Genomic DNA, 17,081 nt, shown 5'->3' on the forward strand with positions numbered 1-17,081 from the left:
GTTTTGATTTGATCCTTTTCTTGTATTGCCAGTTACACATCTTTATTTAATGTTATACTCCCTTTTTCTAGAAATCTAAGGGACGTAACAAATGTAAAGATACTTTTGAAATAGGAGGCACTTCATTTGATCCTTTGAAACATTTTACCATTTTGAATTTTTCTTTGTTATTTAAAACTTAGGGATGACTTTGATTAATAATGTAATCATAACTACAACAATTTCAAATTTCAGTTCTAATTTCAACAGGGAGCAAAATAAATAACAAAATTATAATTATATATTACAATGAATTATATTTTCTAATCTCATATGGTTATGCATTCACATCATTAATATGTTACATATATACATTTCCCCAAAACATTGCTTGCATACAGACAGCTGGTCTGTACTCACACTCAACACTGCAAGACCAGCTTCAACCTGAGAACAGCATGACTGTGCTGGTTCTCCAGCTACATCAGCACTATATCAGCACTAACCAGCATAAACCAGCCTGGACCAGTGTCCAGAATTCATGCTGCACATTTCAGTAGGAATGTGACTGGCAAAGGAGATTAATGTTCCACACAGGGCCCACAAAATCCAAAACCTAACTAGAAATATCTTCAAACAAACATTTCTTTATTTGCCAAAAATGGCAGACTGCAGGAATATAAAACTTCTTGCTTAAAGGTAGGGTAGCAATTTCGAAGCGGCTTGCAATAGCAATATCCTCAGTGGTGGGCGAAGAGGTAACTGGAGAATCCTCAGGTGGAGTGTGCAATTGCGGTGCAGTTATTTCTGGCTGAACCTGGCTGAGATGAAGGATGCTGACAAAGTTCGGTTTCCCTGCGGCCCCATCTCCCAGGCCGGCCTCTTCGGTGATACTGTTGAAGACTTTGCCCAGCAGTTCTCGGCAGAACAGAAGCAGACAGAGGTGATCCAGAGATGGAGGGAACCACTCTTACCCAGAAGGTGGTGAACGCACTGCTCCTCGGGGGAGAATCTTTTGTTTCTGAAAGAGCTTGGACCAGCGGTACCCATTCTCAATAAAAGAGCAGCTTACTCAATCTCTGGGTCACACGAGGCATGGAAGCAGAGGACGTGACGTCTTCTCACGCATCTCCAGCCGAACCTGCGACGGTTCCATGGCACACCACACTCACTGCCTGTATTTCAGGGCGCTACGCCTCCTGGGTTGGGCCTCGTTGCCCCTCCATGGGAACATCTGTAGATCTGCTACTTTCACAGAGTTTGGGGGCCTGGCTAGTGCTAACAAACCCGTCTCGTTGACTCATTCGGACAATCAGAGGCATCTTATTTACCTCGGAGGCAAGCAAAATGACCCTGTCCTGCATGCGAAGATTGCGGTCTTGCTGGCGAAGATGAAATCAGGGTTTTACAGTCTGTACTTCATCGTGCCCAAGAAAGGCGGTGGGTTATGACCAATTTTGGATCTGTGAGTCCTGAACTGGGTCCTTCATAAGCTTCCGTTCAAGATGTTGATGCAGAAATGCATCCTCACGTGTGTTCGCCCCTAGGATTGGTATGCAGCAATTCATACTTTGCACGTGACGTCACAAGTACTGGCTGGCGGGCAAGAACGTCGTTCTCCAGCAACGAAACCCAGTAAACTAATCAAGGATCTTGCCAGGACGTCGCCAGTTTTACTATACAAAAGTTGGTGTTTTGAGGTGTAAACGACATGCCAGATAGTTGTTGTGCGATTGGTTGCACTAACCGCAGATGAGATAAGCAACCTTCAGAGTAACGTTATACACGTCTGTGCAGTGATTATTCCATCACTCCATCAAAGGTCATTTCAACATTTGTTTGAATACAATGGGTGTGTGATCATGTAATCGTGTCTTTAAGTTACCCTGCTTAATCAACACCACCAGCTGGTTCGGCGAGTCAGCCGTTTGTGTTATGAGTCTAAGCTAGGCTAACTGTACTGTACGTTCACACCGCCTCCGGCAAGAGTAGCAAAATTCATTGAAAATGAATGACTTCCGGGCACTTTGACGCTCTCGCCGGTGGCGGTGTGAACGCACAGTAACAGCTGTCGTCTTTTTCTAACAATAACAGAAGTGTGTGATAGGTTGTTTTGAGGTTTGTGATATATATGGTTTTCAATGAGAACCAGAGATGACCCAACAGTAGAGCTAGATTATTTACGGAGGAATTATTACTGCTCGATTATCGTAAAAAACCTTGTCTGCTTTTCACAATTTAGCTACCTTGGAGTTAATCCTAGTCCATAGTTATGCAGCTAGCTCGCTAACAGACTTGATAGCTACTAGAAAGACCTGGAACTACAGGACTCTACGTTGAAAATACCCGTTTGTTGCCCGCCAGGTATCCATGGTAGTCACGTGACTGCAAAGTATGAATTGACCTGAAGCAATGCTTTCATGTTTAGATTTTGCCTCAACACAGACTGTTTCTACAGTTTCCTCCTCTTCGGGCTGTCCATGTCTCCCCACGTCTTTATATAGGTTCGCAGATGGTGCCCTCGCCATGTGTAAGGAAGTGAGCATTTGTATTCTCAACTATCTCAACTACTGGATCATTCTGACTCACTCTTGAGATCTGTTGCTCAGCACAGGGATCTGGTGCTCAGGCACCTCAGCTGTTTGGAGCTTCGGGTCAACGGGGAACAGAGCAAGCTCTCCCCTGTGCAGAGTATCTCTTTTCTCAGCACAGAGTTGGATTCGGTCAACATGACGGTGCGTCTTACAAATGTGCGTTCCCAGTCGGTGCTGAACTGCAACGGGCATGCAGCTTCGGGCTCCTGGACAGGACCTCAGCTGCAGTGGCATAGCAATTGTCAGTTTATGCTCACATCACATGTTGCAACTCACCAGCCATCTACTTCTCTGGAGTCAGCAGCTGAAGAATCAGCGGGGGAATCGTGTGGCAGTGGGACGTTTCTACATCAATGAAAAGTGGTGTTCAGATGAAACAGCGTTTAAGAAGAAGCATTCTTCATTAACTGTAAACCCTTCTACTCACCGCAGGAGTTTTCCTCGTTCATTCCCGTAAATGTGTACATGCTGCAGCTCTGCAACAGCTGGCTGCTTAGATCACAGACACAGAGCAGCAACACCGGACTTTCTTATTATTATTCTTGGTGACTTTATTCAGACAAACCTCACCCTCGAACTGCCAAAATACAGACAACACATTACATGCCCAACCAGAGACAAACATATTTTGGACCACTGCTACACCACAATAAAGGATGCATATCACTCAGCTTTAGGACTCTCTGACCACTGTCTGGTGCATCTTATACCGACCTACAGGCAGAAACTGAAATCAGGACTGTTAAAAGATGGGCTAATGAAGCCAAGCGGGATTTGAAAGCTTGCTACAAGTTTTTGAAGCTGCTGCCACTGATTTGGTTGAGCTTACAGATTCTGTCACATCTCACATCAGTTTCTGTGTGCATTATTACCACGACTACAGTACATACAACAACAACAAACCATGGTTCTCAGTGCAACTCAGACCGCTTCGCTAGAAGATGCCTATAGGAATGGAAACAAAATCTTGTACAATCAGGCCAAAAACACACTGACAAAAGAGATAAGAGTGTCTAAGAGGAGCTACTCTAAAAAGCTGGAAAATGACCCAGCATCAGTGTGGGATGGCCTGAAAGACATGACAAACTACAAGACACCAACAACAGCAACTGGCTGACGACCTGAATGATTTCTACTGCAGATCTGAAAATCCCAGTCTCACATCCTACACCCACTCTGACAGTCTCTCTGCACAACAAACAACACCTCAAGTAACCTTCCTCTTCTGCACTTCAGATCAGTTCACAGGATGTGCGTCAGGTCCTCAGGAAACCACCAGGCCCAGATGGTGCAGGAGAAAACCTGTGCAGTCCAGCTGATCTTCTCGCAAATCTTCAACAGATGACTGGAGCTGTGTGAAGTCCTTTCCGGCTTCAAACGCTCCACCAGCTTTCTGACAGATAGGCAACAGCTAGTGAGACATCCAACACCTGCACAATCAGCACTGGCACCCCCAGGTGTGTGTTATCTCCTGCTGCTCTTCTCCCCGTACACGAACGACTGCACTGCCACAGTCCCTTCTGTAAAACTTCTGAAGTTTGCAGACGGCACTGCCATCATCGGCTTCGTACACAGTAGTGACGAGTCTGCATATAGGCAGGAGGTTGAACAGATGGCTGCCTGGTGCAGTTATAACAGCCTCGCGCTTGGCTACATAAGGGGAAGCTTTTAAATAATATTGACTTCTGAGACATATCTGAGTCATTTGTTTTAATTGCTTTCTCCTGTGTGCTGTATTTCACCCTAATGTGTGTGTCCTTGACCTCTGTATCCATCCTCGCAAGTTCTCTCTCGTGACCTTTAACAGGAAGCCTCTCGTGAGGCCACGTCACCCTAACAGGAACTATACAGTGTTTTGTTTACCATATAAGAAACCGTTTTTTTCCAGTGTTAGAGAGATTTGAATCTCACTCAGAAAAAGGACCCGACTGATCGTGGACTACCTTGTTTTGCTGAGTGCATGCTGCCATCCGTTTGAGGAGTAAATCTCTGGTGCTTAATTGCTGGATTACTCACCTGTAGGTTTTTAAACGGTCAGAAACTGTCCAGATACTGCTCACAGATTATCCATACTTGCAAGTGAGACTGATCTGAAATCTGTACATAGCGCTGGACTGAATGACTTATCAGAAGGAACACTTATCAGTGGAGTCAGACACCACCATCTCTCACGACCTGAAGGTGGACAGTTATGTTTGCTCTTTTGCTAAAAAGGCCCAGCAGAGGTTGTTCACCACAGGAGCAGCTGATGCAGTTCTGTTCTGCTGTCACTGGGTCTGTACTGAGCTCATCTATAACTGTCTGGTCAGGTCCAGAATCAGACATCAGAAGACTACAGACGGTTCGGACAGCTGAGGATTATTGGTGCTCCCCTGCCCACCCTCCAAGAACTGTATACTTTTAGAGTCAAGTCAAGTCACCTTTATTTATATAGCGCTTTTTACAATACAGATAGTTTCAAAGCAGCTTTACAGAGATAACAGGAACATAATGCAACAAAGTTTGTTTCTAGAAGAAAATAGTGTTTTAGTCCAGCTTAAGTAAGTTCAGTGATGGTTCATTTTTGTTTATTTATATATATATATAGATGCTCTGGAGAAAACCGTGATGTCATCGTCCAGCTCAGTTCAGTTCTCATATAATGTTGTCAATGCAGGCAGATCAATAATATTGTTGAATAATATTAAAGAGTGATGAAAAGGGCTCACATCCAGGCCACGTCCTCTTTGAACTGTTGCCGTCTGGAACAGCACCAGAACAGTGTCTTTCCTCTGGCCATCTACCTCAATACCTCACATTTATTTGACAATAACCTACCTCTTTTATTCCCTTCTACTCTGCATATGTGTGTGTATCATATCCACATATCTTTATTTTTTATTCTACTATCTGTGTACTGTTTTTGTCTCCATGTGCTGTCTGGAAGCTTCTTTTGTTACCAAAACAAATTCCTTATGTGTGCAAACATACTTGACAATATTGCTCTTTCTGATTCTGGCATTTAACCCAGCTGAATTATCTCCTCGACTTATCTGTCTGTATTCATAAAACTGTCAGTCAATAAAAAAACTTTGATTAGTTATGAATCAACATTTATTAGTTATAATAACTGTATGTACACCAATGGTACAACACATATTGATATGCATGAACACAATTTTATTTCACAGCTATGACACAGGAAATCATTTATTTTACCACTTTCCTTTTTGACTATAGTTTCCCCTCCCTTTACATAAAAAACAAAAACAAATCACATCACAAAAAGGATGAGAGAAAAGTGGAGCAGAACTGATGGGTTTTACATATAAGATCAATGTAAGAAAGGTAAACCATCTACTAATGATGGTTTAAGGTGTACTCAATTAAGTAAGAATAATAAATCTGGGTTATTCTAGAGATAATGTTTCAAATGAAAATTGTGCCAGTAAATTTCTTTGTGTATCTGTGTGCGTGTACAAAATATATCAGAAAAGAAACACTGGAAAGTCAAGTGCAAGACAGAAGAGACAGCATGAAACTGAGAAATGAAGTTTTACAGATACTGTGGATGACTTAATACAGAGTGCTTTATATCATTACGATCATATCAGCATATCTTATCATGTCTTTTTAAGATGTTACATATTTTTGATGTACATATAACAGAATCATATATAAGACTATCACATAAAGACAATATGATTATTGTATACCATCTTCAAAAATATAGTTTGAATATTTTGAGATGCTATATATAATATACAAATATCCTTTTTTTGAGTCTGATGTTAGATTTAAAATGTAATCTCTTACATGAAAATGCAGGGACACATAAATTTAAGTAGGGAAAAAACATTCCAAACATAGATCAGATATAATAATAGATATGAATTCGCTGAGAGAGCTAGTCTGAATTAAACTCAAGCAATGTCCTATGTTTCTATACATTTCACTATAGTATTTTATCTTATGCAGCACAAAGGGGGGTATATGTTTCTACAGTATTACAAAACACTTCAATTAAAACTGTCACATCAATTAAACACTATCTCAATATTTCTATGACTGAAAAATAAAATACCAATGTCACCAACAATCAGTGGCGTCGCTAGGTTTTCTCGGCCCCCAGTATAGTACGTTTCATTGGATCAATATCCCTCAGTAGGTTTGGGGTTTCTCAGTTTCCCCATGGTAGAATTCATGGGGCCCCTCGAAGGGGAACACTGAAGGCCCCCAATAGATCAGGGCCCCTCGAGGGGGGACGCTGAGGGCCCCCAATAGATCAGGACCCCTCGAGGGGGGACGCTGAGGGCCCCCAATAGATCAGGGCCCCCAATAGATCAGGGCCCCTCGAGGGGGGACGCTGAGGGCCCCCAATAGATCAGGGCTCCTCGAGGGGGAACGCTGAGGGCCCCCAATAGATCAGGGCTCCTCGAGGGGGGACGCTGAGGGCCCTCAATAGATCAGGGCCCCTCGAGGGGGGACGCTGAGGGCCCCCAATAGATAAGGGCCCCTCGAGGGGGGACGCTGAGGGCCCCCAATAGACCAGGGCCCCCTGTACTCAGTCCCAGCGACGCCCCTGCCTTCAATATATACACAAAGTGCAGGGAGGCACTTTACAAGTCATGCTTTTTAAGAAACTGGTGCAAAAACACTAAATGTCCATGCATCTAACAGTGAGATAAAACACAACAGTGGCTCAACGCTCAATGACCAAACAATCTCAAGTGTCAAGATGTCTGCCTTTTAATGGGCAACACTCACAACATTTAAAATTCACATTATGATTCCACACACTATATAATGTGGCAAATGAACTTGTGTTCATATGGCATTTATTCTCTTGGCAAAGGTTATAACACTGGATCGTCAAAGAGCTGTTTAGTTCGCAAAGCATCTTAGTGAGATGTCTTAAACTAATTAGAAATATATTAGGGGTAGAGTTCTATCAATATCTCTGTTTAGCTTTGTAAAAGACTCATATTAAATATATATTTTTTTTAGCATCATCTGATAAATATCACACACAGGGAAGACTGAAAGTGTGTCTGGATTTATCACTCACTTGAAAGAAAATGTTGTTTTGTAGGAATCTCTGACTGGCGTAGTGAGGTATGTGGACGTGCTCTGCTGATTGGTCAGTCTGACAGGAAGTGGGGGGGAGGTGGGCCTATCAGGGTTGTGCAGCATGGCGGGGCTTAGAAACAGTCATTTGTAAAATGAGGGAAGGACACTGTCAGAGATGGAAAAGAGGATGGTACATCCAGAGGTAGTGTTTATAACAGCTTAGTTATAAAATCCTCATTTTTATCACGATTAAACCCTTCTGTTGTAATACTACTTGCTTTTGTAGTTTTCTCAGTAGTTTTTTTTTGTTTGTTTTTTCAAAGCTGAAAAACAAAATTGCTTAAAAATAGTTACAATAGCCTTGGCAATGTCTCTTTGAGGTAAGAACTTCAGCTCATTTAAAAGGGGCGTAAAAAAAGATAACTGTAATAAAAAGTGAAACGTCAGCAGTGAAAGACGAAGGCATTAGGTATTTAAAAATGTGTAAACCTACTTGGATTATAAAAACAGGTAAAAAATTCTCTCCAGCATGCTAACAGGGCCTTCATACAAATCATCTCTGTCTGCATTAGGAATGTTTATTTTTTTCCCTGACAATTTTTTTCCTGGACAAAATGATTATATTTATGTTTTATATGCCTGAGTATATCTCTACAACTCAAAACAGCCGAAATATAGAATACAAATGGGATATTTAGAGTATCTGGGCAAAGGCGTGTAGATATTTCAGATGGGTTGTGCTTGACATATTAATCTAAAAAGAATTGTTAATAATGCCAAACCGGGTTTAGGAACCACATAGAAAAATAGCCATGTCCTTTTAAACCATGCACTTCTGGAATTGATGAGTTTTCACACAGGTGCCATCATCTGACTGACACATGTTCAGGCCTGGTTTTGGTTGTACAACATAAATAGACAGTTTGTGCTTTAAAATGAACTAAACAAAAGGCGTGTATTGCATATTTCAGTGTATTTCATGATGCAAAGGGCTCTCGTACGACCTGAATGGTAAATATAATGGCAATGTGCCTGAAAGGTTTTTGTGCTATTGTGCCACAGACTCACCAACATACATACGAGCAACACCCTCTCATCCGTTTCCTTGACAGAACAGAGAAAAATCCCTCCCCTGTGAGCGATGCAGAGGAGGAGGGGCTCAAAATAAACGCAGCTTGTGCTTTACGTTCCATCTGTGCGCTGTCCAATCCGTCCCTACTTTTGTATCCTAGCAACACCATATTACCCTTTCGAGATGTGGTTTAAGATCTGTTCGGACAAGGAGGAGCTATAGTGTTGTGCAAGAAAAGCAGGCTTCTGTCATACTCTCATAGAAACAGCAGTGGGTGATGATGGCTCTGCAAGAATCTTTGTTATCCCTCTAAAATCCCTAATTTTTCCACCACCTTTTCCTCAAAATTCATAGGTTTGGAAGTTTATGTATATATTTATTAGCATCACAAATAATTTCCCTAACTGCCTCAGCTGCATGAGTGAGCTTTTGGCCTCACATTCTTGTGTTACATGAGAACATATGCATTGTTAAACATGTTAGAAAAGAATAGAAACCATAGGAATAAACTACAAAACCCATTTGTTCTATGTGCATGAATATAGGTTGGTTTTTCTCTCATTTTGGGTGCCGGGGTCTGTGTGCTTGCATTAATTGTTTTCCCGAGGTTCTTCCTCAACAAGCGTGCACTCCGCAGTTGAGCCATTTGTGGCTGCCAAGGTTACCTGAAACAGTTATCAACACATTTGAGTGCACATCCATGTGTATGTTCAACAATAAATGTCAATTCTCTTTGAAGCTTTGGAGCAAAGAATTCTGGGTCTTTTAGCAAAATTGTTCAAACAAGTTTTCGACAAGATTTCCTTTCTTTCCTTTTCGATTAATATAGCCTTTGCAAATCTTGAAGTTGGATGGATTTTGACTAGCTGTCATTGTTTTCATAATTCAGTTTGATTAATTAACCCAATAGTGTAACAACATTGTTCCTCTGTGTCGTTACATTATTGTTATGGTGTGGACTCTGCTTCTGTTGCGTGATGCATCAACCTTCAGATAATACTAATTCTGGGTCCAAGCTTCTACTCCGTTTTAAGTGAGAATACTATCTCAACTGCCGTTTATCAGCACTATTCATTGATAGCACACTTAAGTCCCGGACACCAATATTTTGACGATTCAGAAAAGACGAATCACTGTCTGACCAAGTGAGATTTTGGCATGGAGATAAAGGTTTTTCAGTAGTACTAAAGCACACCGTGAGTTGTTTGCTTTTGAGCTGTCTTCAGCATAACAACCAGGCGTTGATGCTTGGGGAACACTTTTGCATTAGACTGTGTCTGAAGCACGTGCTTAAACATGCCAATATGATTGGCTGAATGTTTGGACGTCGTGATGTAACGTAGCGAGTCACCAAATCCATAAATAGACGCCAGAAATGCACGTTGACAGATTTAATTTGTCTGAAGACACACAGGCATGACCGTGGTGTGGCAACATAGCGCAGATTCTAGATTACCTCTCAGGGAACCGGGTTACATTAGTAACCTGAGATGTTACCATTCGAGTGGAACTCGACGCTATGTCATGCCATTGACGCTTTGGGAACTTCCATTCCAATGTCGCCATGCCTAAAGAAAAAGAGCCTGCCCACAAGGCTGTTTATAGGCATAGACTGGACTTGGGTCAACCCTGAAGGACTGGGGATCCTGGGGTTGAATCCATATCCAAACTGTAGAACCTGATGAAAGTCTTTTCCTGATGAAAGACTGAGGAGCCGCAGAAGGTACTTTTGAAATGTAGTCCAGTCTGTGATGCAAAATAACTCTGACATCACCTTGTGCAAAGTCTAAACAGGAGAAGGCTACTGAAAGAGCCTGGAGGTCTCCTACTCCCTTGAGTGATGTTAATGTTAATAACAGAACCACTTTTGAGAATGACTCCAAGGACTCAAATTGGGCTTCTGTTAAGGCTTCTTAGGATCAGTGCTAGGATTGAGGATTGTCTCAGTGACCTCAGCCGAAACATCAACATCTATGAGCTGGTACCAGACCCAAAGCTTCCAGATCTCAGGCCGAGGATGAAATATGGTCCCCTGAACTTGAGAGTGCAAACCACTATATATGAACATAAAGGAGACTACAAGTGTGTTATCTGTCCAGACCGACACATGTTAGCTCCTCAGATGTAGAAGTATTTCCATGCTAGAAATACAGCCTTCATCTCCAGGTGATTATATGCCATATGAGATGGGGGCCTACCCAGAGACCGTAAACCGGGCAGCCATCCAAGACCGCACCCCAGCCTGTGAAAGAGCCATCTGTTGTGAGAGTCTTGCGATAGCAAAAAGGCCCACGAGAAACTCCAGGGTCTTCCACAGAGAAATGCAATGAAGCATCTGCGCGTAACCCTTATGACTTGCAGAGGGCTGCCAGTGATAGTAACAGTCTGTTTCGGTCCCTGAAGCAATGAACTGGCAGGGACCACCTGAACTAAGGGTGTACTCACACTTGTGCCCGAGCACGTTTGACCCCCAAAGTCTGGTTCGTTTGACGAGTGTGATCGCTCTGTTTCGTGCCCTGGTACGCATGTAGTGTGAAGTGCTGGAGCACGGAACAGCTGTGCGCTACTGTCATCATTATTACAGCAAACATCTTCTATTACTACTTTGACAGTAGACTTTTCAATTAACTTAATTAAATCAATTATATTTAGGTTTATAACGGGTCTGGTTCTCACCTTATTGACGACCAGGAATTGTAGTTTGCAAGTAAAGCTGCAAATTCCTCCATCAATGTCAGCTGCCTCCATAACAATCGTCTGATAATTGCACTCGTGCAATACAATCAAGTGAAAATCGCTGCGCTGCATAAATTATAAATCTATTAGGCAGTCTATTAGCAAAAGTGCTTTTCTTCCTGTTTTCTTCAAAACAAAAAGTTTCATTGTAAATGATGTAAGCATGCTCCGGCCCGGAAAGTTAAGTGCAATGTGAGTGCAGGCTAGCGGGGGAGTGGGGACAATCACTCCAGGGCACGGTACAAGACAACACCACCTAGTATGAGTACATACTAACTGAAGAGAGGATTCGCTTGTGAGCGAAGATGGCCCGCCGGACACCTCCACTTCCCGAATCACCAGAAGTGGCGGGATAAGTGGAGACGCCCCCTGAGAGCCCCGAAGGAAATCGGACACACAATGTCATGGTGTGCACAGATTACCCCCAGGAGGGGATGCTCTCAGGGACTTCTCAGTCACCAGAGAAATCACTGCAATATATATATATATATATATATATATATATATATAACCCATCTCATGCTCCACTTAACCAACTCAAACTGCGATCCCATGATCAAAGCCGCTGCGCCACCTCTGCACACATGGGTCCCGAACCACAGGGTGAAGATGTGTGACTCTCGAGAAGAGAGCCAGACAGGCTCGGATATTGAACCGTAACCTCACGTGTATACAAACAACACATATCATGTGAGTCGTAAGCTGTAAAATGAGGGGACACGGCATCACACACTTTCTATACTTTAGACTTGACATTTGACTTGACTCCTGGTCTAAAGATTTTCCAAACACACAATCAAATATTTCATCAAACACGAGGCTTCTGAAGACAAAGAAGCCGTCGGCACACGTTTCTAGTGTCTATTTATGGACTTGGTGATGCACTACGCTACGTCATGACGTTCATATGTTCAGCCGATCAGATTGCCGTGTTTAGACACATGCTTCAGGCACTGGCTCAAGCAGAAGCGTTCCCATAGCATCAACTCCATGACGCATGATGCAACTTTATAGTCAAAGTTATCATTATGGTTATCATTCTTAGTCTCCTCTCTGTGCTCCATTCCTTCTTCTTTTTGCCTCATTTTAGATATAACTTCTCAGTTTCACTCAGGAAATATAAATCCAATGTTTAAGTCATTCAGAATTCTGTGCTCCAAGATGAAAGTCTCCGCATTTAACAATACAAACTGACACTTAAACCATTTGACTGCTTTACCTGTGTGAGAATATTCAATTACAAATGCACAGACTATTCTAGAATATTCAACAAAACACAGTCTTTCATTAAAATTCATAAATAAATTAACAAACAAACAAACAAACAAGGTACAACATTCATACATGCATTTATGAGTGGTTATTTTGCAAGGCTTCTACAATGGATTGCATTTTTCAATAAACTGGGTTAGTTTTTGTTATTGTATAGATTTGTATCCAGAGCATGAAAGCACAGCAGACAGCAGAATAAAAGGAGCAGATTTTCTGTCAATTAGACAACAGTTAATAACAGAATCCATGAACCAAATGTGTTTAAATCTCTGTAACATAAAATAAAGTTTAATAATGTTCACGCCATGTCGGAATTGCCGTAATTACGGGTTTCTGACTTGTAATAAGCACTCACATCCACGTAGAACTCGTAATTAGAACTTTAGAACTCTACAACTTTTCTAAGAGCTCTGACGTGTACCACATGACCACTGCAGATTCAATTTGGCATTGTTAGTGTTTCCATGGAAACGTAGCTCAGGGGAGAACGTCACAGGTTGTCATCTCGTGATTAAGGTAATAACGACATGCCGTGAAAGGAGCATAATCAAAACTAGAAAACGAAGATGTGTCTACTCAGGAGGATGGTTCTACCCTTTCATTCTTAATTCCCCTAAACGTTTGGTTAGTCTCAGGCAATGGTTCATTGCTGATGTTCTCAAACTTGATCATCAGGGACTTTTATTTAAATTACAGAGTTAACTGAATAATCATTTAAAGTGAATCACTCAATAGAGCATTCATCAGCGCTGAATAAAGCCTTTTTTCCACCATCAGGCCGAAGGGTTCTTGTTGCCAAACCATGCCGTTTCATGCTGATCTGGGCCAGTTGCCATGGTTATGGTTTCTTTTAAGGATTATGATGTTTGTAACCTCGGTCACAAAAGAATTGGTGCTGGCATGATACTGTATGTAAACACTGGAGCGTGTGTGCTATATAGGATGCTCACATCATGTAGAAAGGGAAAGGTTCCTAGATTAGCTACTAGGGACAATTGTTGACAATATTATATGAGTAATTTATTGATATATGAGAGTTTTAATGAGCTAGCTAGCTCATGAAAAAGGCTTGTAGAATAATACTGTACTATACTAGAAACCCATTAACGCGTCACTACAGGTGTAAGACAGCGTGGTTTGCTAACAGTTTGTAATCGTACCATGCTCAATTGGAAATGTGTCTGGATTCATTCATCACCATTCTCAGCCTGCTGGTGGAAAAGATTATTTTAGTTTGTAGTTTATTATTATACACATGTATCTCAACTGAAAAAACTTTTAAAGATAACTTTGAAATATTTACAATTCATTGAAGTATGGCATATCTATCTGAAGTATCACTTCAAGATGGCAAAGATTTATGTGCTATTACTGTAATTGTCATGATATAACTCTTTTTGATGTAAGGTAAAAAAAAAAAGAATTCCCTTTCGAGGGAAGGAACGCCCCCGGCGTGAATGCGTCTGAAGCATCTATGTCAACTAGTCCAATGGAATGAATGAAATGCGCGTCACGGGCGGGTGACGTCATGACCAGGAAGCTATAAAAGCGCATCCGGTGAAACCGGCTTTAGCTTCTGTTGCCTAAGCAAGCGATCTGTGTAACTCTGTCTGTCTTATTTACTGTTGTCTGTCTATTGAAATGGAAAAGCAAATGTTCAAGCTCTGTGTTCCTCCTTGCCCGCGTTATTTAACGGGTGGGGATACACACGAGCTTTGTGTCATTTGTTTGGGAGTGGAGCATGCGGTGTCAGCCTTCGAGGGGGCTGACTGCCAGCATTGCGAGCGGCTTCCTCTCCGCACGCTCCGCTCCCGGCTGTCACTTTTTGAGGAAAGTGGTCGGCCTCGCGATCCTCAGGGTGCGGGACCCGCGTCTGCCGAGGCAGCGCGGAGAATGCATTCCTGGGGATCGCAAAAGGATCTCTCAGAAGGGTTGGAGACGGGTCCGAGGACCTTATCTCCTTCCTGTCCTGGGGGATCCAGCGCGGAAGCCCGCGCTGCGGCTTCTTCCGCCCGGGAAGAGAGCCCAATGCTTCAGTGCTCCAGCTCTGAGGAGTTGGATGTGCTGAGCATTGACAGTGAAAAAAGTAAAAGCACAATAAGGGAAGAGGATTCACAGTCCTCTTCTCCAGCGTATGAGGAGTTGGTGGATGTGATTACTCGTGCTGTTGAAAAGTTGAATATTGAATGGCCAGCCGAGAAAAGGGACGCTCGTCCTAAAAGCAAACTAGATGAGCGTTTCCTTCCATCTATTAAATCACTTCCACCACGAGGCCTTCCATTTTTTCCAGATCTGCACAGTGAGCTGTCCAGATCTTGGAATAAACCATATTCCTCTCGTCTCTATAGTCCCCATGTTCACGTTTATTCAGATATTAGGGGGCTGAGAGAATATGGTTATGGGTCGATGCCACAGGCTGAACAGACGCTCGCGAGCTATCTGTCGCCTGGTTCAGCATCGTCCCTGAAGGCCTCAGCTTTGCCCACAAAGCCTCTGAAAACTACATCATCTCTCGTGGGCAAAGCATATACGGCAGCAGGTCAGGCTGGAGCATGTCTACACACTATGGCAGTGCTCCAGGCTTATCAGGCTGATCTGCTGGGGGATTTGGACAGAAACGAGGGGGTGGGGCCCGATGAGGTTCGAGAACTTCGTCGGGCCACTGATTTGTCTCTCAGGGCTACTAAGGAGACCGCCAGAGCAATTGGGCGGTCTATGGCAGCCCTTGTAGCCACTGAGAGGCATCTTTGGTTAAATCTGGCAGAAATAAAAGAAAAAGATCGTGCTTTTCTGTTAGATGCACCTATTGATCCCTCTGGTCTCTTTGGTGAGGCTGTTAATTCGGTTGTGGAAAGATTCCAGGAGGCTAAGAAACAGTCAGAGGCATTTAAAAAATGTCTCCCTCGCCGTGTCCAACCCCCTGGGGCTGCTGGGCGTGAGCAGTCCCAGCCGTCAAGCTCCTCATACAGAGCACAACAGAAAGAGAGTGTTGCGTCTCGTGCTCCGCCACAAAAACACTGGAAACAGACGCAGCACTCTCAGCCGAAGCCTTCAAAGCAGAAGCCGGATCTGAGGACCGTCCTTCAGGCTAAGAAGGCTTCGGCTCAAAAGAAAAGGTCCTGACTCCTATGGAGTCAGACCCATGAGGGCAGCCCCACCCGGGGTGGAGCGGATCACACCTCAGCATACGGTGTCCGCTCCACCTCGGTGTCCTCAGGGAGCCATTCTGCCAACCCCGCACCCTTGGTCTCGGGGCGCAGTGGTTCCCAGCGATCGTCTGGTGCAATGTCAACTCGACATTGCGTCAGATATGAACCTTCTGAGGGGGGTTCAAAAACATTCAGTTCGGGTGGTTCCTGCCGATATGTTTCGGGCCCCCGGGCCGAGTGTCTCAATTACACCAGAGGCCAGCCTCGAGAGGCTGGTTCCCTTAGTAGATTTTCTGACAGAGTGGAAGAATCTGCCAAATATTTCTCAATGGGTCCTGCATATAGTAGAGAAAGGATACAGAATCCAGTTCGGTTTGCGTCCTCCTCGCTACAACGGGGTGGTGCCCACGCTGGTACACCCCGAGCAGGCTCTGGTGATGGAACAGGAGGTGAAAGCTCTTCTGGCGAAAGAAGCTATAGAGCAGGTGTTTTCACCCGACAGAGAATCGGGTTTTTACAGCCGCTATTTCATCGTTCCAAAAAAGGATGGGGGGTTGCGTCCCATTTTAGATCTTCGTCTGTTGAATCGTACAGTTCAAAAACTCAAGTTCAAGATGCTGACACTCAAACAGATCGTGACTCAAATCAGATCCGAGGACTGGTTTGTCACAATAGATATGAAAGACGCTTACTTCCATGTCTCCATCCTCCCTCAGCACAGGAAGTTCCTGAGGTTTTCTTTCGGGGGCAAAGAATACCAGTATCGGGTTCTTCCATTCGGTCTAGCTTTATCACCCCGCACATTCACGAAGTGCGTAGATGCAGCTCTGGCCCCGCTCAGGCTGCAGGGCATACGTATTCTGAATTACATAGACGACTGGCTGGTTCTAGCGGAATCAGAACAGTTAGCGGTTCGGCATCGAGATGTCGTCCTCGCACATATGCGGAAATTGGGGTTGAGGCTCAACGCCAAGAAGAGTGTGCTATCTCCATTACAGAGGACCACTTTTCTGGGTGTGGTATGGGATTCAGTCACGATGCGAGCCAATCTATCGCCCGTTCGTGTAGCTGCTATCCTAACAGCCATAAAAGAGCTAAAGCTAGGTCAGTCACGCACTGTGAAGCAGTTCGAGAGACTGTTAGGGCTCATGGCAGCGGCGTCCAACGTGATACCTTTTGGCCTGCTGTACATGAGACCTTTGCAGTGGTGGCTCAGGACCAGAGGGTTTT

The 17,081-nt window shown here is 43.6% G+C and overlaps 1 protein-coding gene across 2 annotated transcripts in view; it reads right to left on the minus strand.

The window, feature by feature from the left end:
* Window positions 1-5,650: 5,650 nt before the first annotated feature.
* The window catches only part of slc1a2b (solute carrier family 1 member 2b), a 52,865-nt gene continuing 41,434 nt past the window's right edge, over window positions 5,651-17,081 (minus strand). For both annotated transcript variants that reach the window (XM_079858989.1, XM_079858988.1), the window contains exon 11: window positions 5,651-9,359. In XM_079858989.1, coding sequence (XP_079715115.1) covers window positions 9,356-9,359 — 4 coding nt within the window. In that variant the 3' untranslated portion in view covers window positions 5,651-9,355. The remainder of the gene's footprint in view (window positions 9,360-17,081) is intronic.

This window comes from Squalius cephalus, assembly GCF_949319135.1.
Source record: "Squalius cephalus genome assembly, chromosome: 23".
In the NCBI taxonomy this organism is placed as follows: Eukaryota; Metazoa; Chordata; class Actinopteri; order Cypriniformes; family Leuciscidae; genus Squalius; species Squalius cephalus.